This window comes from Sebastes fasciatus, chromosome 16, assembly GCF_043250625.1.
Source record: "Sebastes fasciatus isolate fSebFas1 chromosome 16, fSebFas1.pri, whole genome shotgun sequence".
Classification (NCBI taxonomy): domain Eukaryota; kingdom Metazoa; phylum Chordata; class Actinopteri; order Perciformes; family Sebastidae; genus Sebastes; species Sebastes fasciatus.
In genome coordinates this window covers 27,704,713-27,730,832 of record NC_133810.1, presented here as the reverse complement: position 1 = coordinate 27,730,832, position 26,120 = coordinate 27,704,713, and the positions used below count along the sequence as shown (strand labels likewise).

General features: G+C 40.5%; 1 protein-coding gene across 9 annotated transcripts in view; it reads right to left on the bottom strand.

Annotated features, from left to right (window-relative positions):
- tspoap1 (TSPO associated protein 1) overlaps positions 1-19,387 on the bottom strand; it is a 79,538-nt gene extending 60,151 nt beyond the window's left edge. For 3 of the 9 annotated variants that reach the window (XM_074610105.1, XM_074610104.1, XM_074610101.1), the window contains exons 1-2: positions 18,863-19,386; positions 16,575-17,588 (exon numbers count right to left, since the gene is read on the bottom strand). In XM_074610105.1, coding sequence (XP_074466206.1) covers positions 16,575-17,474 — 900 coding nt within the window. In that variant the 5' untranslated portion in view covers positions 17,475-17,588; positions 18,863-19,386. Of the gene's footprint in view, positions 1-10,829; positions 12,267-16,574; positions 17,589-18,862 lie in introns of those variants that run through there. The other 6 variants (XM_074610099.1, XM_074610100.1, XM_074610102.1 and 3 more) reach the window with 5 other exon arrangements.
- Positions 19,388-26,120: the final 6,733 nt, after the last annotated feature.

Here is a 26,120-nt window from a genome sequence, read left to right as displayed (position 1 = left end):
TTGTGTTTTGTTCTAATTACTATGATCAAGATAGTCCAAGGTCATGTCTTTAAAAGTCTTGTTTTTTCAGTCCAAAACCCAAAGATATTCACTTTCATGTGATAGAAAACAGAGAAAAGCAGGAAACTTGCATATTTGAGAGGCTGCAAACAGAATGTTCTGACATTTTTGCATTACTTTAACTATTAATCGATTATCAAAATAGTAGGGCTGTCAATCGATTCAAATATTTAATCTCGATTAATCGCATGATTGTCCGTAGTTAATAGGTAATTAATCACACATTTTTTATCTGTTCAAAAAGTACTGTAAAGGGAGATTTGTCAAGTATTAAATATTCTTATCAACATGGGAGTGGGCAAATATGCTGCTTCATGCAAATGTATGTATATTATTACTGGAAATCAGTTAACAACACAGAACAATGACAAATATTGTCCAGAAACCCTCACAGGTACTGCATTTAGCATAAAAAACATGCTCAAATCATAACATGGCAAACTGCAGCCCAACCGGCAACAACAGCTGTCAGTGTGTCAGTGTGCTGACTTGACTATGACTTGCCCCAAACTGCATGTGATTATCATATAGTGGGTATGTCTGTAAAGGGGAGACTCGTGGGTACCCATAGAACCCATTTACATTCACATATCTGGAGGTCAGAGGTCAAGGGACCCCTTTGAAAATGTCCGTGATAGTTTTTCCTCGCTAAAATTTTGCGTTCTTTAGCCTCCTTTGCGACAAGCTACTATGACATGGTTGTTACCGATGGAATCTTCATTCCAGCTTTAAAAGAGGCCGCTATAATAGTAAAATCAATAATATGCGTTACCTAGGCTTAAGCTCATTTGAGATCTAAGGCATTGCCAAACTTTCTTACAGTTAGGAAACAGGGAGGCTTCCATCTGCAGTGGTCACAAACAAAGCAGAGAAATATCTCTTTAAAAAATATAAGAAAAGAACCACAAAGCTGTTTGTGGCCCGAGGTATTTTTATTAACAGCAGCATCTCTCCCTATACTCATATATAAGTCATGAGGAAGCCCTCTTAAGTGTCCTCTCAAATCCCCTCCTGTATTTATCACCACTCATCCCCCCGGGGTACCTGACGGTGACAGATTAGGGGGTCTCTCTTACTGCGTTGGAGAACAAAGAACCAACACCAGACTCCCCTTTTACTCCCCCCAGGCGTCCAGCAATCTACCTCCACCACCCCTCATACAGACGTCCTCTGGGTGAGGTTGTGCACCAAAATGAAATACACTGTCTGGAAATGCTTGTTAGTGCCTTTTCCCTTCCATATGTTTAGAAAATAAGATGTGCATACATTTCAGTGGATAACCTTTATATGAACTATGTAGTTTACATGCAGGGATGGGTTTCCCAACATGATGTATTCTCATGTAACAATGGCCTAATTCATCTGTTATGCCAGTAGTGATTTTACGCTTTTAAACCAAGTTAAGAAATCAACATGGAAGCCATGGTAACTATGTTTAAGCATGTGTAACATTAATTATGAAAGCTCATCCCATCAGCCTTCAGATCTTGTCTCCATTACATCTTGGAGCTTCTTTCTCACAAAGGCATCATAACACTGCCCTACCGACACAATAATTAAAATCCATACTAGCGCGGCTGTCTCATCATCTCACAGTCCACAAATAAAAATGTCACAATCCCCTGAAGCCTCTGAGGTATTAATAAGGTGTCAGACATGCAGAGAACATCTGGTCTTTTAAAAAGTCAGGAGATGAACAGAAGGAGGGGTCGTCCAGATTATTCCATTTAGTGCAGTGTCAGCAGAATATGGATAGAGGGGAGACGGAACGTGCTGGAGATGATTTGTTTCTCCCCCCACGACCCTCCACAGGTTCAACATCGAGAGCTTCAAAAGAATATAACCCTTAATCTTGTCAAAGAAAATTGCATATGCATACAATCTCCCCGACCCCCCGCTATCACACTAGCAACAGCTCAATTTGCGGTCTAGTACAACAGACACACTTAGGAATGGTTAATTCGTGATAACACACATTTTGTACTGCTACTGCTACATGCTGCTTTGTCAGCATGACATGATGTGTAGAAAAATAGAACTGTCAATCCATTAAAAGCCATAGTTAATCGCACATTTTTTATCTGTTCAAAATGTACTTTAAAGGGAGATTTGTCAAGTATTTAATACTCTTATCAACATACATTATGCAAATGTATGTATATTTTTATTCCTAGAAATCAATTAATAACACACACAGTGCGCTGACTTGACTATGACTTGCCCTAAACTGCATATGATTATCATAAAGTGTGCATGTCTGTAAAGGGGAGACCTGTGGGTACCCATAGAACCCATTTTCATTCACATATCTTGAGGTCAGAGGTCAAGGGACCCCTTTTCCTCGCCAAAATTTAGCATAAGTTTGGAGCGTTATTTAGCCTCCTTTGCAACAAGCTAGTATGATATGGTTGGTACCAGTAGCAGGTTTCATATTATACCAGTATCTTCACTCTAGCTTTAAAACTGAACCCGCTACAACCTAAAAAAAAAATTGCGTTAAATAAATTAGTAGAGTTAAAACAAATTTGCGTTAACGCTGACAGCCCTAATAAGTATGTTTTCTTTAGTGTATAAACAATCTCATAAGAATTGTGTTTTCGTCACTGTAGAATGAGGCATTTATAGCTACATAGCAATCAGGTCCTCTTCACAGAGTCGGCCGCCATATTTCTACAGTAGCCCAGAACGGACAATCCAAACGCTGGCTCTAGACAGGGCCAGTCGCGTTTTCATGCCATAGTTCCCCTACATGCTCGGCACACAGGAGAAGTTTCAGTTGGTTGCAATCTGCAACCTCCCCGCTAGATGCCACCAGATCCTACACACTGCTCCTTTAAAACCACAGACATCATAATAGGGAAAATAAAGCAATAATTGGCTTTACTCAAACTTCTATACACCACTCTGCTTTGCTTAAACCCTACAATGTAATATTAAATTACACATTGACTCACATATTGATTATATTTCTATCAAAACACACAGTTTGAAATTTATGTTGGTTCCTTTGCTACTCTGTCAGCATGACTTGATATATAGAAAATCAACATTAAAGAGACACTAACATTGACTTTTAAGTATTTCTGGCAGCCTCTGTGTTGCGGATTAACAGTTATGTGACAGAGGCTAAACTGCCTTTGTTAACTGCAGCTTTGATAAAAACAATCAAAGGTGAGCAAATGACAAATATGGGCACACCATTCAGCCAATTTCATCCCACAGATTGGACTCTACCTCCATAAACTAATACACTCAGCCAGAAATGGAAGTGCATAAAATTAATTGAAAGAATGCGTCCAACCAGCCCCGCAAGGACAACGTACTTTGCCATTCTTGATGTTGCCAAAAATCACTCCTCATACTCCATCACTGTCATCGACGCAGTTTTCCCCAGCCAGCATCTCGTCACCACAAGCTCACTGATAAAGAGCTGGAAAATTCCCCTCCGGATATTTCCAGTAAAGAGACTCTCAAACGCTTAGTGAGCACTGGGCTTCCCCGTTCCTGTATCACCAGTACTGTGCCAATACAGTACATACTTATTTTAATGTATTATTACACTAAATGACTGATCACTATCATACTTGTGTTCAGACATTTAATCCTCTAAATGGTCGACCTACTCAAGAGTTCACAGCTTGTTGATGGGTTTGAGAATTTGTTCTCTCTGTTGGCGATGTTCCAATATATTGATTGGACAGTCCTTGACACTAACGCTATCTTTAAACTACAGTACTCTTCAATACATTACATTAGGTGGCATCTCTTTTAAAGGCAACGATCGAAACAAAGGAAAAAGGTTGACCTTAAAAACACTTTATATCTCTCTATTTAGATGATGTGATATGATCTAGAAGTAGGCTTAGCCATAAGTCTGGAACGGTCCGACTGCGTGGCCTGCTTGCCGCGTTGTCAAGAACAGCGATGTGGATGCTTGCACCCGCCAAGTGTGAAGTTGATTGGATGAACGGTTCTCATGATATGCGAAGGACAGTCATACATACATACACAGACAGACAGAGATTCTTTCCTTTATAGATGTATGATGCTACTACTATTGGCCAAACTGCACCAAATTTGTCATGGTCACTCAAACATCACATCTACACGTGTCCGCCAGATGTGGTTGCAATAGTAAGCCAAAATGTAAAGTTCATTGTTACAGCGCCACCATCTGGTCAAATTGACACTGTACTTTCTGGGGTCCCCAGCAAAACACCCGCCAAGTGTGAAGTCGATCGGATGAGCGGTTCTTGAGATATGCGAAGGACATACAGACAAACAAAGATTCCTCGCTTTACAGATAGATTCAGAAGAACATGGGGCAGACCAGGCTTGAAAATTAGTTTCCAGATGACAGAGCTATTAATAAAACACAACAGAGGGTGAAGACAGTCAATAAGCCTCTGACCGCAATGTTGCACCATTCAAATGTCTAGACACTATTACAGTGTTCCACAACAAACCTTTACAAGTCACATCCAATAAATGCACATCTGGCAGAGGCACTCCAGTAATGAAAGAACTAAGTGACCTTTCTTGACATTCAGTAGGTCAACAAAATGAGTCTCCCTTTCCTCCTCCGGGCAAAAAGCATCTCTCATTGTGAGGGGGAACACAGGTAATCACGGGTTTAATCTCGTCAGCAGTTTGGGGAGGCCGACCAAATTACGCAGAAATGTCACAGACGGCAGAGAGCCCTTGGAGGACGCCAAATATATAGCTGTCTGGATGCAGGCTGGTGAATGTAAACGTGAGGCGGGAGAGCCAGACACCCTCTGTGTGTGATGTCTGAGCTAAAGCCAAACACTGTAGGTGCAAAAACAGCTGATGACAGTTGAGTTGTAACAGAAACTATTTCTATTTCTTGTGTGCCATTTTAGTACGGGTGGGGAAAAAATTGATTCACCTATGTATCGCGATTTTCTTTACAATTTCAAAATTGATTTTTTAATGCCAGAATCAATGTATTTGCTTCATTTGAGTCTATGTAGAGATAGAAGAAATTTGCTTTTATTGTTGTAGCAATAAACAGAAGCGAGCCAAAACTAAAAAGCAGAAAACGGCGGAAGGTGTGCATGAATATGACCTGCACCCTCACATTTTAAATCCAAAGTGGTAAACACTACACATACAGTAAAGTATGAAACACTGGGTTTCAGACATTGCCATGAAAAGCAGAGCTAGACATCATAGCTAAAGCTGCATGCTAACTCTGTCATGGACAGGAAACGTATTGCGGTATCGTGCGGTCAAGCCAGCCGTCACTCTCATCTCCGCGGTCAAATCAGCCGATGCTACAACTGTAGAGCGCCCATATACTGACATTTATGTTAAATGCATTCAGCTGACCATGGATGTATAAAGAGAACGGAGCTGACGGGAGAGCTAGAGACGGACCTGGCGAAGTTAGCAGAAGTATACACGTGTGACTACGTCTGGTTTTCAAAATAAGGTGTTAACAAAGGGAACTGATATACAAAATACATGGAAATAAATGATTACATGTCCCTCATAAATTAAAAAGAAAATGCCATTAATGTGTGAGGGAAATGTCTTTATTCTTTTATTAATTTTGGGTTGCTGGAAATTTTTTTTATAAATAATGCCTGACAATGACTGATATATTTGACTTCAGGACATCTCTGATCAAACATTTTTACTGTGTCAATTTAGATATTTTAAAAATCCCTAGAAATGTATGATTCAACTTTTTTCCCATGGTCTAGTGTCTAGTGTTTAAAAAGTTAACAAAAACCGCAATAAATCTTAATATTGGATTGCAATACTTAAATGACAGGTAAACAATAAATTGTCACTTTAATGGTACTCATTTGGTGAAGAATGGGATGGGAACGGACAGATAATAGAAGCTAGGTTTGAGTTGTTCATAATAAGGACTATGATATATGTACTGTCTGGCTCGTGCCATGTTAAAGATGTGAAAGATGTTCTCAGGTGTTCTGCAGTCTGCAGCGGCAAAGGGGATTTCCAATACTGAAAAAATCATGGTGTTTGAATGTGGCATACATTTCCATTTTCCATTTCCAACAGTGATTTGAAAAAGCTTCAAAGCCTTCCTCAGTTTTCAATCTTTGTCACGGCAAATCTGTGCATCAGCAGCAGTACTCTGTTGAGTTAATGCCTACTGTTCAACAGGATATATTCTATTCTATTCTATATCCCACATACAGAGAGACGTGTGTATGATGTGGAAGTGATACCCCACAGTCCTGGCTTCTCAGCTGTGAGTGAGAGTGACAGTGAGCATAATGTCTGACCCTTGTTCCGTAGAGAGAGTCTGCAGCCAGACATACAGCAGACAGACAGCGATGTTTGGGCTGAGATAGTGAGAGACCAATACTCCAGAGATTCACTCCATCAATTATTCACAAGTCACAACATGGCTGGCCGATGAAACACACTCATATGTGAACACACACACACACATACATAGGGCCTTGTGGCAAAAAGGAGTCTATAGAATCAGCAACAGGAATACATTTTACACAGATGCTAATCTTATCTGGCTTGTTAAATTAATTATTGTAAAAAAAAAAAAAATACGTTGACCTTACTGTAGTTAGTTAATCAATTAGTTGAACTATTTTGATAATTGAATCATTCTGGTGGCAACTTCTCCATTGTGAGGTATGCTGCAGAACTTGCGGTATCTGCTAATACCAAGTACCGATCCGATACCAGCGTGATTAAAAAATATATATTATTATATTATATATAAATATATATTTATTTATTTATAGGACGACCTGCCCTACCTCTGAGCCACATCTCTCATCATCACTACTAGGTTAATACTGTGCACAATTTAGGTTGCTACTTAGCATTCCTATTCCATTAAAGCATATTGATTTGGAAGATCCATTAAAAAAAAAAAAAAATCATTTTTAAAAAGTCAATTTTTAAATCGACCCTTTAAATCAACCTTATTCGTGTCCGTCTAACATAGTGGATAAGAACAATAAGAGGCTGATTCACAATTCAAAGACTCCAAAATGGCATGAATCTATCCTCTTTGAGATTTGTGATTCATTTCAGAGGATTACAGGCAACGCAATGGTAAAATCAGGTCTTCTATACAGACACACCGCTCCACTTTCAGTTCTCCCACAGGTACAAACTAGGTCGGCGGTGACCTGTAGGGCTGGCGTCACAGTCTAACACTCAACCATCTGCATTTACAAGTCTGACTGCACTTTTCTAAAGCTGCTTGGCGAAATAGCTCTCCAGGATTTTTGCTGAGCGCTAGTTATGTCATTATACCCACAGCGGGGTAAGTGACGTGTTGACAAGGTAACAAAGCCTATATTTACAGGTTATAAACCCACAGCTGACGCCAGATTGAGCGACAAGCACACTTACGTTTGGGTACAAGGCAAGAAAATGCCCCCGCTGACTGGATTAACTGAGGTAAAGGTGAACAGAAGCACCACAAATATAAACAAAGAGTAGCTTCAGCACATCCTTCAAAGGCAAACAGTCAAACATGGTGTTCCCAAGGACTCCAGAATAAATGTTTACAGTGACAGATTGGGCAGCGGCTGGAGTAAAACTGTGCAGAGAAAGTACATACAGTACATCTTTGGTATCACCACTGTTGGGTTGTGAATAAAAACTAACAATTTTAAAGACCACTTTCAAAGGACCTGGCCTCAGCTTCACAATCACAGGGAGGGATCACAGCTGAGTAAAGGGTCAAACAAGAAAAAGTAACTGTCTTCAGGGGAGTTTTGAGGAGAAACAGGCTTTTGTTTGTACATCACCTCTTTGTAGCTCCATTTGGAACTCAGAGTGTGTAAACCCATCAATCATTAGAGAGGCAGCCATATGGTATCCAGACAGGTGTTTAGGTGTTGGGAGACAGAAGACCACACAGTCAACACGCTCATTAGCCCTCAGAGGAACCACACTTCTTTCTTCCATAAAGTGGAATGACTGACAACTGATTTGGGTAATTTGCGCTCACAGACTAATATAGGTTTCAGATGCAACATCATCCTGTCATAAAAGACATCAGCCACAGGAAAAGAAAGTTGACTGAATGAATGAGTATCAGTATGGCGGCATACTAGGGCCATTGTAGGTAAAAAAAAAAAATGATGGAGCCGGGGGACGGAGGTAATAACTCAAAATTTCTGGGATTAAAGTTGGATATTCTTTGAGATTAAAGTGGCAATTTTACAAGAAAAAAACTCACAAATTTGCAAGATTATGAAGTCATAAATTTATAGAAAAAAAGTGGATATTATCTGAGAATAAAGTGGCACATTTCGGAGAAAAAAACTCAGAAATTTGCGAGATTACGAAGCCATACATTCATTAGAAAAAAACTTGTATATTCTCAGAGATTAAAGTGGCAAATTTACGAGAAAAAAAATTACAAATTAGTGAGATTATAAAGTCGTAAATTTACAAGAAAAAAACTCTGAAAAATAGTGGAGAGCTTTATGTGTAATATAATGTATGGACTAACTTTTCAGCCATACTGGATCATGGAGATCTGATGATTAACATCAACCTACACAGTAAAACCAGCCCTCTTTCAATATATACTCCATTTATAGCCCAACCAATTCATATGGGGGGTTGCTGAACATGTGCCATTTTCCAGCTACAGTTTCACCCCCCTTTCCTTCTGCTGTACAATACCTGCTCTGCCTCTTACATCAAGGTTTTACTCTCCAAGGTCTACAGGGATTCATTATATTCTCACAAAAAAAAACACATCCTGCCGTACGAACACACATACACTAATCCCACACACAGTCATCAATTACGGGTGGAACTGGTGATAAGAAAACAAAAGGACGACCAAGGTACCCCCGCTGAAAATAATGGCGTAATTATGAACAATAATCTAAGAGTGACAGCCCCCTGTCTGAAATGGCCAAATAATCATTTCCAAAGCATCATTTGATGCTCTCTTTCAGCCTCTGTGGCCACGGATCTTCTCCCGTGTTGTGTTGACAGTTCATTAGGGTTTTTTTACTACGCTGTGGTTGTGGTGATTGGGTAATGAAGTGGTGGGGGTGGGGGAGGCAGCGAGCAATGTTGCACACAGATTACTACCTTGGTTAAATGATGAAACTCGACCAAGGATACATTCAATCCATCGAACAAAGGAAAAAAGGTTTGATGAAAGAATTGGTGATGGAAAACACTGTAGTCGTAAAAAATATGTCAGAAAAATGCGGAACGATTAGCTGGCATTACTTTCCAATCAAGTATGATTCTAATAGCTACAGTAACCCCAAATTCAGATGAGAATAATCATAATCTAATACGATGAAATGACAGTGTGGAAAATCACATATTACTATAGTGTATGTGGCGGGTTACTGAGTGGCAGCTCAACATAGCTTGAGTTGATTCAGCTGCCTTATTGTGTTGCTCTTCACACTTTATGATGGAGAACTGCCTGGTTTATCCAACAAGGCACTATCTGCAACCCTATACTACATCTATACCTATACTATAGACCAGCTAAACCACTCAAAATCAATTATTCCAGATGTTACTAAAATATACTGGACTTTTTAATTTGTCACTGGTACATTAAAAATATCTATTTTGTTAATTGGCTGGAGTAATGTAAGTCATTCTGAGAGTTCCTTACAATGATGTCTCTCATGGTATTGGCTATACTAGCATCCATCTGATAGATGGAAATCTGATGGGTTTCCCATTGATTTTCAATTGGCTAGCATTAGGTGGATCTTCTGTGCTAACAGGATATGCAGAGGTGTGAAATTTCGGTCAAGGTCGCAATCAGTCAGCATAATACGTGCCAGCTCTCTGTTACTACTACAGCAGCTACAGCGCTGTACCAGATTAGGTGTCAAGACAATGTGCTACACACACAAATTCAGTGTAACATCAATGTAATCCAACACAAATGATAATCCAACTACCTGTTCTAACATGTGACAGAGTAACATTTACTCTGTACAATACTGGAACTTTAACCTCTGCTTTATACATTTCAACCAGACAATATATTATAGTCTGCAATGTAAAAACCACAACCACAGTTTGAGTAATGGGTTGAAAACTGCCATCAAACTGTTTTGTTTTGTTTTTGACTGTTGATCCTATACAGGCTGTTCTCATACATTGTTCGTAGCTATACCTACGAAAAGTAATGCACTGAATTTATACCGTATATAGCCCATAAAATGAATTCATATGTAATCCATGTAATTGTGAACAAGGAAGAATACAGAGCGACAAACGCCACGTAGGAAGGAGGTCCGGGTGGATGGGTGGGTCAAAAAACACCAGACTCACGCCCATGAGACTGCTGTTCGTGTCCCGTGTGAAACCAGAAGTCAACGTTGATTTATTTGTCACATAACTTCCAAACTTCAGTTACACCACTTCTGGAGTTATTTTAACCCAAACCACAATCTTTTCCTAAAACTAACTAAGTAGTTTTGTTGCCTAAACCTAACCAAGTCAATCTTTTCCTAAACCTAACCAAGAAGTTTCCTGTGAATACGGAAGTTTATTTTGTATGCATGTAATGAGCGGAAATTGACACGAGTTCCTGGACAATCGTCACGTGTTGCTGGACATTCGTAGGAAAACGCACAAAAAAACTTTTTGTAAGATATATATAACACACTACACTATGTCTGCTACTCTCTAATATTAGTGTGACGCCTCTTTCAAGTCTCCAGGCCCCAAAAGATTTTGATGTCAACCGTCAAGGATGGCACTGGAAGAATCAACAAATGTTCCACACTCACCTTGCGCGTGCCTTCCACTTCAAAACCGTTGAGGTTTGCATAAAGCGAGTGGTGCCGTTTCCCTAACAGTGATGTTGAAGTGATATTAGCCAGGGTTGGGACTGCCTTGTCCGAGAGACCCTGTTGCTTATTATCATCCTGTTCTTCCGACCCCCTCAGCTCCTGCTGCTGTCGCCCGAGAGCTTCGGCCACCTCGCGGCTCTCCATCTCTGTGTGTGCCGGTGCAGGCTCGGGCAGCTCAGGCCGGGTACACAGGTCATACATCACTCTCTGTCAAAGTCAAACAGTGCGGATTGGATCAACGGGACTAAACGAGGTGCCCGGCCAAGACCGAGCCATGGCAGGATTTTCATTTGCTGGAGGAGAATTACACGGATCAGCTGTGGGAGGTTGACTTCAAAATGATAAAGATGTCACTGTCCTCACAGCAGTTCATAAGCAGGAGTGGAGGTTTTTCACAGCTAAGGTGAAGCGTCTGAAACCAAGCAAAGGACTGGTATTGACATGGTTGTCAGTAAGAGTTTAAGCTGATAAAAATAGCACTAGTGACGTTCTTTGCCTCAAATCTGTTTGAGTAAGAGTCTATGTGCCATATCCAAGACGAAACCAGTTGCAGATAAATCAGGAGTTGGAAAGTACCTCCTTCTTCTCTGCGCTGTGACGTTTTCCAAAATGAGGACAATCGTCTCCAAAGGGATCTTACATATTTTCGGCCTTGGCTCGTGAAGGCAATTCAATGAATGTCATCGTCTTGGTAGCATTCTTAAGCATTCTGTGGTTAGTATTCATCCCAGCATATCATTCAGAGTCCTGCTCACTGCAATGACATAGCCTGTTTCTTCATGCCTTACCGCTGTGTTGTCTGACGGGGGATTGTCATAAGTACTTGTCCAGAAAAAGGGAAAAGACACACCAGTCCGCTACGTGACGCTGAAACAGCGCATGGAGGCCCAACCAAAATATCAAACAAGAAGAGACGTGTGATGGAGAGAAATAAAACAAGAGAACGATCTAACTAACAGGTCTCTGCTCCGGTCCCCGTCCTATCAGTACGCCGGAGATGAGGGTGGCATGTTGACTCTTCAGCTGTGAGTCTGTCCTCATTGATGCCGCCGTGTCAAAAAAATATTTCATCCAGATGCAATAAGACTCGACAGGCTGCTTAATCCCATCTCGGTTACAGCGCCATAAAGGTGAAGAAAGAGGACGAAGGGAAAAATGTGTGTGTGTGTGTCTGTGTGTGTATAAGACGGCGAGTGTCGCTGAGAGGAGGGGGGTGGGGAGGACTGCTTCCATCGTCCTATCACAAAAAGGCAGGCTCTGAGACGGGGCCCAATCATTACCGCGACCACTGCTCGTTTCCATGGAGATGACGCTGGAATGATGTTGGCTGCCTCTTGAACAATCAATAGGCAGTACACACTGCAACACAGGGAGGCTGCAGGAGGCAGACAGGGGGACAAGTGTGTCCAGTCCAGACTGATTCGGATGTTTTATTGCAGTTGTGCCCTCGAGAAACAAATAAGATGTCTACAAGGCACTGAATGCTACTCGTGTTAGTGATTTAGCCTCGGACACAGACATTAAAAAAACATATAAAGCCGTAGGTCTAATGCCACAAAAGAAAAACGCTGTCACAACTCAATGCCAGTTCACAAATTAACTTGTCATTTACCCTCCCCTCTACTATAGGAGGTACTATCAGGCCATCCACCTAATTGTCTATTAAATGAGCAAAGCAGCTTAATAAACTGCCTTAACAAGCAGCGGCCTGAACACAGGCTGGGAGGAGGGTTTGTTATGTTATTTGTGATGCATCTGGTTAAATCCTCGCCCAGCCTTGACAAACTATACATTATTTAAAAAGCACAAAGCCTCACACTTCTATCTGGGTAAACCACTTTAAGGTCCCAATATCACTGCGGCAGCTGCTTATTCTACAGCAGGCGTGTATACAGAATAGTAAATTTTTTCCTAAACCTAACTAAGCAGTTTTGTTGCCTAAACTTAACCAAGTTGTTTCCTGTGAAGATGCATGTAAAAAGTGGAAATTGACACGTTGCTGGACATTCGTGGGAAAACACACAAAAAATGAGGAATAACTTTTTGTAAGATATCATACGAACCGTTGTATGAGGATACGTTTTCCATATAGCTAAAGCACAGTCGAAATATGACACTACATATAGCACAATCTAAGATTAGGTTAGTATATGTCACAATAAGTAAAATGTAGTTACACATTCATCTCAGGTTACACTCCAAACACCCTTTTTCTTTTCCAGCCTATTCTGTACTCCTCTCCAGCAGGTCAAAATATACTTGAACACTTTGTGACTGCTGTGTTGCAGACACAAAGCTCGCTGAAACTTTAGAGTGTGGCTGCTTTGATAAAAGGGCTCAGCCTAGCTTCTGTCCCTTTAAAGGTCACTGTTAGAAAACCCACAGCTGGGTGCAGCAAAGTTAAATATAGACATTTTGCCTTAATTTTTTTTCAACTGGCATTTTTCTGGCACACTGCCAGTGTTGTCAACACTAAGATTGTTTACAATGGCTCACTCTCAGAAAGAAACTGATATCCATTTCACATTAACTGTCTGTCACCCCCATTTAAATGTACTGATACACACATACAGTATGTACAGTAACACAAGGAAAAGGGGTTGATTTTCATAGACAGAAATGTTAAAAAATGGCCCAGACAGATCACACCCACCACGGAAATAAGCTTCCTACTTTTCCCTAACGCTGCATTTCACAGCTTCAGTCTATTCCCTTATTAATTACAGTGTGCTCACAAGACCATGGCTGAGACTGAAACCAACCCTGCTGACGTGAACTCCACTGTTTCTATTCTGCTTCAGCTCCTTTGATAATGTACCCTGATTGGTAAAAGAGGGGCTGACAGGTAAACAACCAACAGAGAACAAAATATGTGAGATTACGGTTGCACACATTACCACTGCCACCAGCACGTGGACTTATCCCATGTTGTACACAGCAGACATACAGTAAACGTAAAAAAATCTCACTTAACAAAGAAAAGCATCCAGTCAGCACAACCTAACGCATGTCAAACAGCATGTGCTCTGCACAGAAATGAGCTGCAGCCAGGTCCATCACGGCTCAGTGGTATTGGCATCCCATCATCACACTGACATATTTTGACAAAGTCTCCCTGTTTGCCTGTCATGAGAGTCTTATGAGACCTGCTGCTGGATGAATACATCTCACATAGACTCTGAAAGATCATTTGAAATTCAGCAAAAAAGCTAAACAGCAGTCTTTCAATAGCTGTTAGTTACCGTATCACCACATCTATCAGACCCAACAGCAGATTGCAATCACAAAGAAATCCTGATGCACCACGCCATTCATCATTTCTTTCTTTATCTGCTGTGTTGTATCATATCACACAATATAAATACTTGCTTTGCTTTGTTTTATCCCAACTTTATTTGGTTTCTTTTTGGAAATTCTTTCAGATTCAACCAAATTATCATTTTATAAATTGAATTTAAAGAAATCACAAAGGCTGCCTCCGGAATCACATACTATGCACTAGAGGTAGACTGATTAATCGGTTCGGCCGTTTAATCGGCGCCGATAGGACGTTTTACAAACAATCGTTATCGGCGTAACCATGGTAACCCGTACCAAATTAATGTGACCAAACTATGACTTGTGAGAATCATGAAGTCAGAAATCATTTTAAAAGAAGAATCTTATACTTGCACTTATATTGAAGCGTTATTGACGTTACAGAGCTGTCTGCCATTGTTATGAAGGTTGTCATTACTACTGCATTGCACTGTAGTGTCCAGTGATTGCATACTGTAATATTTCACCCAAAATAGTATACAATTTGTGCACAACTTTTTTCATACTAAGGTTTCAGACATACTAAAAAATCTCACATGCTCACATTTATCCATAAAAACAAACATTTCATAGCAAAGACAGGCTATATAGAAAATAAAAAGCAGGCAAAAAGGTGGCAGACGGTTTGCATGTTTGTGTTACAAACATATACTACTGTGAATCATAGTATATTTTACACACTTTTAAAAGACAATTCAAAACTGACATGAATAATAGAAACAGACATGAGTTCATTCTTGTTTTAAAAGGGGATTCCCATTTGCACCCCTTTAAAATATTGACTTGGCCCTGACGGCAGTAGCTGCGATAACAAGGATGATGCCTCAACGGGACCATGCAAGAAATATGAGGCTCCGGCACCGCTGTTTGGACACAGTCGGGAGCTTTGATTAATTATTCAATTTCCTCTCTGTGAAAACTTGAATCCAAAATTTAAGAGACGGAAGCACGCTGACCCACTTCTGCCACTCCAACAAGAGGCATAAACAGATCCACCCACATGTGCTAACCCCTCCTCTCTGCTCACATCCTGCACAGTTCCTCGGCGCACTGACAACATTAACATTACCATACCACACCACCGGTCATATTCAATATTTTTAACATATCCTGCATCGTAATGGCAACTAAAAAAAGGCTGCAACATTAGCTAGTGTTTGGTTCTCTGTTTTGTTGCACTAGAGTGATGTCTAATTGCTACAAAAAGTAAAATAAACTCTGTGCACCACTTGCTGCCTTTACAGAATAGTGGACCCTGAGGATGAAACGACACGCTAAGCTTGCTTCAAATAGGAGGGAGAAATTTGACAGTCACACTGCGTCTTCACATGATGAGGCTACTTGATATGCAAAAACTACTGACGAGAAGACAGAGAGTTGTCTATGATAGCCTGAATGGTTTCTGTCTCAGCTGTTTTGAATATAACGTGGATTCATAACGACTCCTGGTACAGGCTTTCACCCCATTAGCATAAAGACCCATTGATGAAAAGTGGTCATTGATTTGCAATGAATATGGTTTACATTACTATGTTCTGTGATGCAGCCTGTGCTGTGCGTGCTATGTCAATACTAATATATAGGTTTTGATTTGATGGTCATGGTGTTAGTTAGCTGTTCAGCTTCTGTGATGTTACCTTCCTGTACGATTACTGCAATGATCAGCTTATGTTTAGACAACCATAACTCTAGGTCTATATCTATATTTTATATATAAAATATGTGCATAAATTAAATGAAATTTGCCATATTCATCTTACTTAAAGATGACCTGTTATGCTTATAACAGGCCCTCTGCGGTCCAGCCCTACAAAATGCCAGCTCCGCCACAACTAGCGTTGTTTGGGGGCGTGCCAAACCAGCCGCTAGGCAGGTATTATGCAAATGTGTTACTTGGTGACATCACCACGTTACAGAAGAAAAGGCGGGATTTCAAGCAAGGTGTTTCAGGCATTTCAGGAGCAGTGTTTGTGTGGGGGAGATTAACTCCCTTTGGCGTGGACTTTGCAGACCTTTTACTTGCACAAAAAACTATAAAACACACTAAAGGAAAGGGTAAAAGCACAAAAGCATAATAGGTCCTCTTTAAAATGATGATCTCATTAAAAATGCACAGGATTGTTTACAAAAAAAATACAGTCAAAACAATTTTATTGCCACAAACCCTTCAGGGGCTTCTTAGTCCATATGAGTATGAAGCAAGGCCACCAAAGAAAAGTGTAATACACTTCTATAATCCAATACTACTACAACATACTGTATGTACACAGCTACAGTTTCTGAGTTAAAGGAAAAAAGCAATACTTTACTTACTCACTTAATTTAGCAACCATGTGTGGAAGTTGGAAGAATTAAATAGCTTACCTCCATGTTTCTGTCCATGCATTTGGAGGGCGATGACTTGTCTGACCTAGAGGACTCGGCGCAGTAGGGGGGCTGGTCGTTCCAGCCTGCATGGGGAGCGTCGTGAGGGTGACAAATTTTCAGAGAGTCGCTCTGACAGGTGTCCACGACTGCAGCGGTGGTGCAGGGGTCAGCTGCACGGACGGCCCTCCCTAAAGGCTGCTCTCTCTGATGTTGTTTAGTTTTCTTCTTCAGTGAGTGGGAGGCAGTCTGGGATCTCTGTGGCAAGGCCCTGGAGGAGGTTAGAGGAGGATTTGTCTGACTGGAATTACTGCCGTTTTTCTGAGTTGGCTTTCTCGTGTTAAAAATGTAGCTGGGGTGTCCTGCTCTCGGCCTCCCCTGCAACAGTCTCCCATGGGCCTCTAGCAGGTGGCAGAGGAAGATGGCTTTTTCTAGCTCCAATTCCTGCCTGTGATGCAATTTATAGACTGCCTGCTTACCATTTATCTTCTCATACAGCGTCAGCAGCAACTGCTCCAGCTTTGTATACGTTTCTCCACTGCACAAACAAAAAGCCTTTTTCTCTTTGGACTCAACTTCTGTGTGTCCACCATGTTTAATGTTCCCCTCCTTAGCCAGCAGACGCTGGTATCTGTTAGTGTCCTTTTGGCACCCTCGCCTGGCCGCCAGCTCCCTCACAGCCTTCTGCTGTTCCCTCTCTGCTTCCTCCCGCAGGTGCCTAAGCTCCACGGAGAGGTGTCCGTGCGCCCGCTGGGTTTGCTTCTTCTCTGCGTCCCAATCAGCCCGCAGCCTCTCTAGCTCTTGTCCACAGTCCGTCTGGCCCCGGCATGGATTCTTGGATGACAGCGCCAGAGGGTTATCCCCGTCTTCTCTCATTATGCCACTTTCACAGCACAACATGCAAGGAACGGCGAGACATTTCTAAAGAGGGGCCATGCATCAGAACTGAGAGGAAGTGCAGGTGGGTGATGGGAGGTTATCAGACATGCAGCATGCAATTATCACACCAGGTCACTGGGAAGATGAGACAGTGGAGGGTGAGAGAGAATTGGAGAAATGGTCAGTTATTTTGAAATGTTTTAGATGAAGGTAGTAACATGAAATGCAATGTTTCCAACATGGTGAAGGTAGGGATACACCGATCCGACTTTTTCAGTCCCGATACCGATAGTGACACCTGGGTTTTGGGTATCAGCCGATACCGAGTACCAATCTGATACCAGTAATTAATCAGCTGTATGCTTCACTGTGTGGAAGTGACTGGGATCATTCTGTTATGTGTAAGACAACATCAGGCTTGACTTAAACATCGCTTTCCTAACTTTGTAAAACAAAATGTAACAAATAAATACATGGATATGAATTTACTAAAATGTTATTTATTATTAAAATAACAAACTATCAACTTGGCATAAGAAATCTTTAAATTTAAATAGGAATACAATTCCAGTATATAATGTACAGTTTATAGTATATAAATTTATTGGATTGGCCCCATTGTCCCGATATCCGATCCAGCTATTTGAGTCAGTATCGGCCCAATATTTGATCCGGTATCGGTGCATCCCTTAGTGAAAGCAGGTGATGATTTGTCATCTCTATCAGTGAGAAGATTCAGAAAAAAATTGGTTTAGAAGAGCATAAGTAAAGCAAGCACAATGAATACACCAATGATGCTGATAACATAGGCTATGTGAAGTACAACCAATACATACATTTGATAGCTTACGTACTATAGATACACAAAATGCTTCATTACAGATGCTTTACCAAGCAAATTATGACTGTATTTATACCTGACATGTTTTAATTGTTCTATCTAAACCTGGTAAAATGAACACATGTCCATATCATTCAGATGGATGGCTGAGCTAACAACCTTTAAACAGATGAGAACAATAGAGCTTATGTTTATAGGAGCAGGGGCCTGACAGTCAGCTGAGGATGCAACAAGTGAACTAGTGAACTTCACATGCAAAGCGTGGTTAGCTTTCATCACTGTAGACATGTATACCCATCACTAACTCAACCTAGCGGTGCCCATGTGGACGCTGGGATATATGGGCTCATATTACAGAGGATGGGGACCTCGGTTAATGGCTAATTAACTAGCATAATAAAGCAAGCTGTTGTATGTTCAAGTAGCTGGTGCTAACGCTATTTAATGAACATGTTGTAGTATATCAGAGCTGGAACTAGTCCTGACCACTACAGCTACAGACCACCTCCTGTTAGCTGCTGTTAGCTCACCGTTCAGTTCTCTAGTCGCAACTTTGTATCAAACTCACCTCTCAGCGACTCAACCGGTAACTTTGTATCAATGTATCAATGGAATCATCTCATTTGAAACAATGTATCTTTGTAGGGAATACAAGAAGCGGTCTGACAACACTGAGGCTGTGTCCGTTAGTTGTTAAAGGTCCATGGAGCCATGCAACAAGGGGTTTGTTTATCTGAGAGGCACCAGTGTCACAATACACACACACAGTCCGAGTCCAGCGTCACTATGCTGGCCCGTCCAAGCACTGTGATGCCTTCATGTGCGCCTCGTCTCAGAATTTAAAGGCAAGGCAAGGCAAGTTTCTTTATATAGCACATACACAAAGGCAATTCAAAGTGCTTTACATATATAAAAAGCAAGATAAAAGAGCACAAAGTGCATAAGGTAAAAACGAATATAAAAGACTATAAAAGTATAAGTTAAAAGAAAAAATTAAAAGGATATAATAAAAACAATCAAAAGACAGTAAAGTGCAGCATTTGATCAATTAAGAAAAGCGTCTGAGAACAGTTTGGTCTTGAGTCTAGATTTAAAAGTGGCCACTGTTGGTGCATCTTTGGAAAGGGCCTCTGAAAAACTGTACAGTATGACTTGTCGCGTATTTAAATTTTCAATTGAATTCAATTCAATTTGTTTTATTGATCATGACTGTCAGGTGAACAATATTGCCAAAGCTTCAATTCAAAAATATATAAAAATAAAAAAAGAACAAAATAAAAACAAAAACATATATATATACATATATACAATTCATTAAGCAAATTGCAATATATAGATATTTAAAAAGAACATACATGTAAATGGAAGAAAACAATAAAGAAGTAATTCATGTTTGTTGTGTCAATAAAACATACAAACAAATAACAATTAATAACAATATATTGCAATATCAAAGGATAAATGTAAAAACCCCACAAAACCCCCCCCCCCCAAAAAAAAAACATGAAGTAGAGGGTTAGAGGAGTAAATAAAAGGCAGAGTGTGAGTTACATCTATGATGTGTTGTTGTTGTGGTTGTCTCTTAGGATGTGACATGCACTGACATATCCTGCAGCTTCTATTGCAATGACACTATTTTCTCCAAGTAGATGTTGTATTTTATTTTGGTCAGAGAGGGAATCAAAATCTTGGAATTTACATTTAATTTTTGTAAAGAATTTTTTCCTAATTTCTTCATAAATTACTCTCTAGCAATACCGAAACAAAATTTTGATGTGATTTTTAGAAGTCAGGAGCGTCAGACTTGTATTATCCTGCAACAACAGAATGATGAGATTAATGTATATCAGATGTAATCAAAGTTTTCAGTAATTTCTCTCTCAGAAGTTATTCTATACGTCCTTCCTCTTTCTTTTAAATGTCTTTTCCTCTACTTCTAAACTTCCTGCTTAATACAGAAAGTTCCACCTTTAGTCAAGTAGTAGCTGCATTTAGGTTACAGATTTATTTTTTTTTTCACAATAACCTCAGTATTGCCGACAGTTCCTGAAGGCAACATAATCATTGAGTGTAATCCACTTATGAGAGAAGGATGACCGCTAGTGGCTGCAGGCTGCTAGTGCATAGTTGTTAAAGTTTGCAAATCTGCCTAGATTATGTTGCCCTGTTCAGAGGGATCATTGTATTGGATGATTTTTGATTTATCATAAAAATCTAAATATGTTATTATGTTTGCATTTTTAAAATAAGATACATTCCCCCAATGCTCCTTAAGTACACAAACCACTAACTGATTGTAATGTTTGCAGACAGAGGGCCATTAACAATCTGCATTATTTTTTTGTCATGATAAATGTATGCAAGAGTTTTGAGGGTTAATAGACATATATTACATTATCTTTATATGCTGTGGAAAAGAATCAAATCTTATGAAACCAGTATAATTACATCCTCTGGTATATTCTGGAAGAAAAACTTAGCAGTTGTTTACATTTGTCATCTCTTACCTATAATTTTATGTCCTCAGTGCAATGTCAGGTGTCTGCACAGTGTTTAATGAATGTATCTAACCTATCTATCTAATATCTGTAGTGTGTGTGTGTGTGTGTGTGTGTGTGTCTGTGTGTGTGTGTGTGTGCATGTGTTTCATAGCACTGACAAAACGTCCCTTGTGTCACAGTTTTGGATAACTGCAAACAGGAAGGAGGAATGGAGCAGACGCAGAACACAGCAGGCTGAGCTGAAAATAAGTTTGCTAAATCAAAGCGTGCAGAGACTTCTGGCAGGCATACGGGATGTAAAAAAAACAAAACTGTTAGAAGTAAGACAGGAAACAGGATTAAGGAATGGCTGAAAATGTTGACAGTAAAGATATGCAGTCAGTGAGAGAGAGGAAACAAGCCCAGGGTTTAAATACACCAAGAAAAACTAATTAGGAAAGGGGGATCAGGTGTGCAAGTGTCTAATGAGGAGGCAAGTAAGGAAGGAAGGAAGGAAAGAGCGCTCAATAGTGGGGACTAGTGGACAAGTAAGAGATGGCAGCATGGTCTGGGAAGGTTCTTTTAAATCAAAGCTTAAAACTTTCTTGTTTGCTGCTGCCTTTTATTAAACCAAATAATGATCACTATAACTCTTACTCTTGTGTGTTATACTCTATTTTAGCTTCGATCCTAGCTTTTATTTTTAGCTTGTTTTTATTTTCTAATCTTTAATGTTTTTATGTTTTTATAACTGTTTTAATTATGTCTTAATGTTCTTTTGCACTTTGTCGCAATGTTCTTGAATGTTTATGTAAAGCACTTTGAATTGCCATGTTGCTGAAATGTGCTATACAAATAAAGCTGCCTTGCCTTCCCTTCCCTTTAGTCAGGAATCCTTTACACTTTAATGCTGACATTCTGGTCACAGCAATATTTTATTACAACGACTTATTAGTCTGGTGGAGTTGTGTGCTGTATGCATTTCATCTAATCTAATGTGTTATTGCTACTATTACTCTCATCCTAATGTTATGTCTCACTTTTTCTGCGTGTGAGGATATAATCAGCAGGAATGCACTGTTTAATATGATCCCTGGGTCCTTGATAAAATGCTTCCTGAGATTTCATTATTGTTGGCAGTGATATTGAAATGTATAAATCCTCAAAGGTATGTACATACCTTTTCAATATCATGTTGCCAAAATCCATCAAAGAGGCAAAGCGTACCATGTCTGACCACTGGGTGGCGTTTGTATACACACAGAATTGTGTATTTAGTCTATATTTCTGTTCTTCTCGTCTATATTTTTTGTAGTAGGCTGTGCTAATGAACTAATGTACTTGCATTAGTTGAGAGCATCTCTATTGGTTTGTGTTCATTGTGAGGCTTAACGGGGCAGAGATAGACAGAAAGAGAGAGATCCAGCATACCACTCTGTGTTATCAGGGTGTCCTTGGGCCGCTCCCTCTCTCATTTCCATCTCTGTCTGCTCACGTGTGGCAGGCTGTTGGGAAGAGGCAGAAACAGAGAGAGAGAGAGAGGGAGAGAGAGGGAGAGCTAATGCACTGCAAAAACCCCAATGCATGCTGCTGGGATTTAATCATTTAAAGAAACAGTGTGTAACATTTCGGGGGATTCATTAGCAGAAATGGAATATAATATTCATAACTATGTTTTTTATTAGTGTATAATCACCTGAAACTAAGAATCATTGTGTTTTCGTTAGCTAAAGGCCCAGACACACCAAACCGAAATCAAAGAACCAGATGCGATGATGGCCGACTGTTGCGTCACCTCATGTCGCCTGTGTCTCGGCCGACAAGTTGCATTTGAACACACCGCAAAGATTACAGTCGACGGCCAGTTAGCATGGACGTTCTGTGCCTGCATGAGAAGATTGAGAAGAGCCTTCTGTGTGTGCCCTACTTTACTCGTTGGCTTGCTTTCATCACGTCTGTTTCTCTTCTCGTGCACTGATTCGTTTAAGCTGAACAACCAATCAGAGTGATTTCTGTCACCGATGGGCTCCACCTCCAATTCAACGTGCCGAATCAGCTGAAAAACCTCCGATACGAGCGGACTAAAGGCGACAGCCCCAAACTGTCCGATGGCAAACCATCGGCATGGTGTGTCTGGGCCTTTAGAATGAGCCCTTCAGATCTACATGGGAGCGGGTCCATTTCAAGGAGTCCGCCAAATTGCCCCGCCATGTTTCTACAGTAGCCCAGTACAGACAAACTAAACACTGGCTCTAGAGAGAGTCTTTTTGTGTTTTTACGTTACATGAAGGCCACTGTAGTTCTCCGACATGCTTGTGAAACTGCAACAAACGCAAGGCTTTCTTCCATGTGTTACGTTACAATCAGCTGTTCGTTTGTGTTCACAACATTCAGTTTCATTTTCACTGTACAAACATAGTAGTTTTAAGCCCAACCATGTAGTTCTTTCCTAAACCTAACTATAGAGGTTTTGATGCCAAAAATAAAGTGACACCAAGGGGGGTATGTGACGAGTTGGGATGAGAATGTGTTGGCTCACATTTGAAATGGAGGAGTGAGCGGAGGGGTACTCAGTTGGTTGCAATCTGCAACCATATCATTAGATGCTGCCAAATCCTACACCCTGTGCCTTTAACACAGTTGACAGTGTATTTTACATCTACAGTAATGATACTCCCTGCAAATAGATAACTATCTTTTTTTCTGTGTTCTGGGGCTGCTGCTCTGAACTAATACACATTTCTGTCTGCAAACGTCTTGCATCTGCCTGCCTCTGCAGTTCTGATCTGAGGCCATGCACATGATGTCAGCATATTCTGTACCTATATTTTCATATGCAATAATTTCTGGCACATATGGCTTATGTATGATTGGGCACATGTCAGTGTGTATGCTGATACCATGTGGGAATACTACCATTTGCATGTCTGTAAATTTTATAATGCGGCAGCCACCAGTGCACATATAAATTTAACTTATCTACAAGTAAGGGATCATGACGGGGTTTATTTCACAACAATGACCCGCTAGCTGTACATTATCACGCTTATTACATGGCTACTTACTTAAGAGATCAATAATTTGACACAAAAACCGTCCGCCACAGTCCGACATCTGAACTGCGCCCATAGCAACGGTCTGTTATACATAGCAACGGTCTGCTATAAAGAAATAGCAGACCGTAGAATGCTGTGATTGACTAATCAGACTCGAGTATTCAACAAAGCTGTGTAATAATAATTAATAATTCTGATGTGAAAAGACAATATATTTGCCTATTTGAAATGTATGTCTTCTTGTATTATTTTTGATACTGTGCCTTCTTCTTTTCTCGTTCTCTGTAGTTATCTAATCAGACCCAACCTTATGCAAGAATACAGTGTCTTTTGTGGCCATTTATCTTTGTTGAACAACTACATGATGTATTTGGCACTGGTATGTTCTTACCTTAAACATAATACCCTCGATGTTATGTCATATAGCGGCCTACATTTTGTTACTAAAATCTTTAAAACAAACATGTCTGATCAAGTTTATTTATTGAGCCCATATTTTATTAGACATAAAACTTACTCCTGTTATTCATTTCTAATTAAGAAAAGAAGGAGTCACATGGCAGTAAAGGACTTGAATCTAAGTCTTGACATGTGCATTGTAACTGTGAACTGTCACATTTTTCAACACCTGCGACACACAATACTACCTGTCATCATGACCCACTTAAATGATTTTCCAGGACAAAGGCAACAGGATGACATGCTGCTCTATACTGTATGTGTCAAGTTCAAATTCAAGATCCTGATGACAAGGGGACAAAAGTGTTGACATATGACCCAAGGTGATGCATGAACTTCCGTCCGGTCTGCATCACTGGAGTTATGAAAAAGAGTCCGAGAACATGCACAATAGCTGACCTCGCCAAATCATCAACACACCACTAACATGCCATGTATTCCAGAAACTTTATAATTCCCAACTGAGAGTGGCCTGTTTATCCACATTGTGTGAGTCTCTGCTCAGAAATTCAACTGGGAAATGAGGAGACAGGTCTTCCTTGAGCCTTTTCTTCCTTTTGTTAGCAGCAGCTTTGTTTCCTCTTCTCATCTTAGCCCTATTTACTGTAGCACATACCAGCACAAACAGCTGAGCTCTTGTTGGTAATAAATGTCAAATTCAAACCGGTTAGCAAGCGCTGGTTGAATGTAGTTTTGATTTTAAAGGTATGGTAGTGTTGTTCAAATACATATTTTGTTATATTTGTTGAAATTCTCATTACATCCCAAATAACAATCTGGTATTTGTGGCTGTCGCAGGACTGTAAAAAGCCTGTCCAATCCAGCTTGTTTACAGTTGACTAGTAAGCAACTTCACTAGTTCTTTGGTATAGAAAAAGCTGCAGACACACAAAAAGCAAAACAAGCTTTGAAAGCGAGACAAGGCTACTTGTAACTCTGTAACTCTGGCTGTGTGGTGTTGTGATTTCTCAATCTTATCCCGGAGGTTCAGAAAATTAGCTTAGTGTAACAGAATCCCCGCATTCTGGCTCAACCACTGATTCGGGTGACACCCCAGGAAGGAGCCAAGAATTGGTCCTTGAAAACCTGTCAATGGCCATGGAGAGCCCGCACGTTTCTCCACGGCTCAGGAAGGATTAGTGCTCGGAAGCAATTGCTATTAATCTGCTGCACAATGCAGAGGCCTCGGGCTTTTCCTTGTAAGGAGACATGCAATTGAAACAACTACAGAATATCTTGTATGTGTGAAATATAACCACGTTGAGACACATTAAGCTTCTTTCTAGCTTGAAGCAAAGACTTATAAAGACAAATAAACAAGATGGAGTGCAGGAATTCATGGAAATAAAGAGTTTGTGGAGTAATATTTCTTTCAGGGGACGTGCATGCTGAGGTCGAGATCATGTTGGTAACACATGAAGATAAATACGAGATTGGGAGCATTTCTATTGCCTCTGCATGGCTTTTAACATGGCAGCAGCTGATGGGCCTTTCACATAGAACGCGGTTTTTGCTACGCTCACATCACAGTGTGCTGCTCCTACATTTCAAACAGTGTGAATTTTGGGCGCAGCGCGTCGTGAGCTGCGTGCTCTTCTACGCTTGTGCTTTGCTTGCCGCAGCGAAAAGCTGTTGTTGCGCCATGCAAGCGATAATGTGTTCCAGAGCGCAGTGGTGCCGTTGCCGTGTTTTGTTTGAAAGGCCTATGAGCCGGCGCCTCGCAGCTAATAGGCCTTTCAACCCGAATGCGGCAATGGCACCACTGCACTCTGAAACCAATTATTTCCAAAGGCTCAATTTGGCGGCATCTAGTTGTGTGGTTGCAGATTGC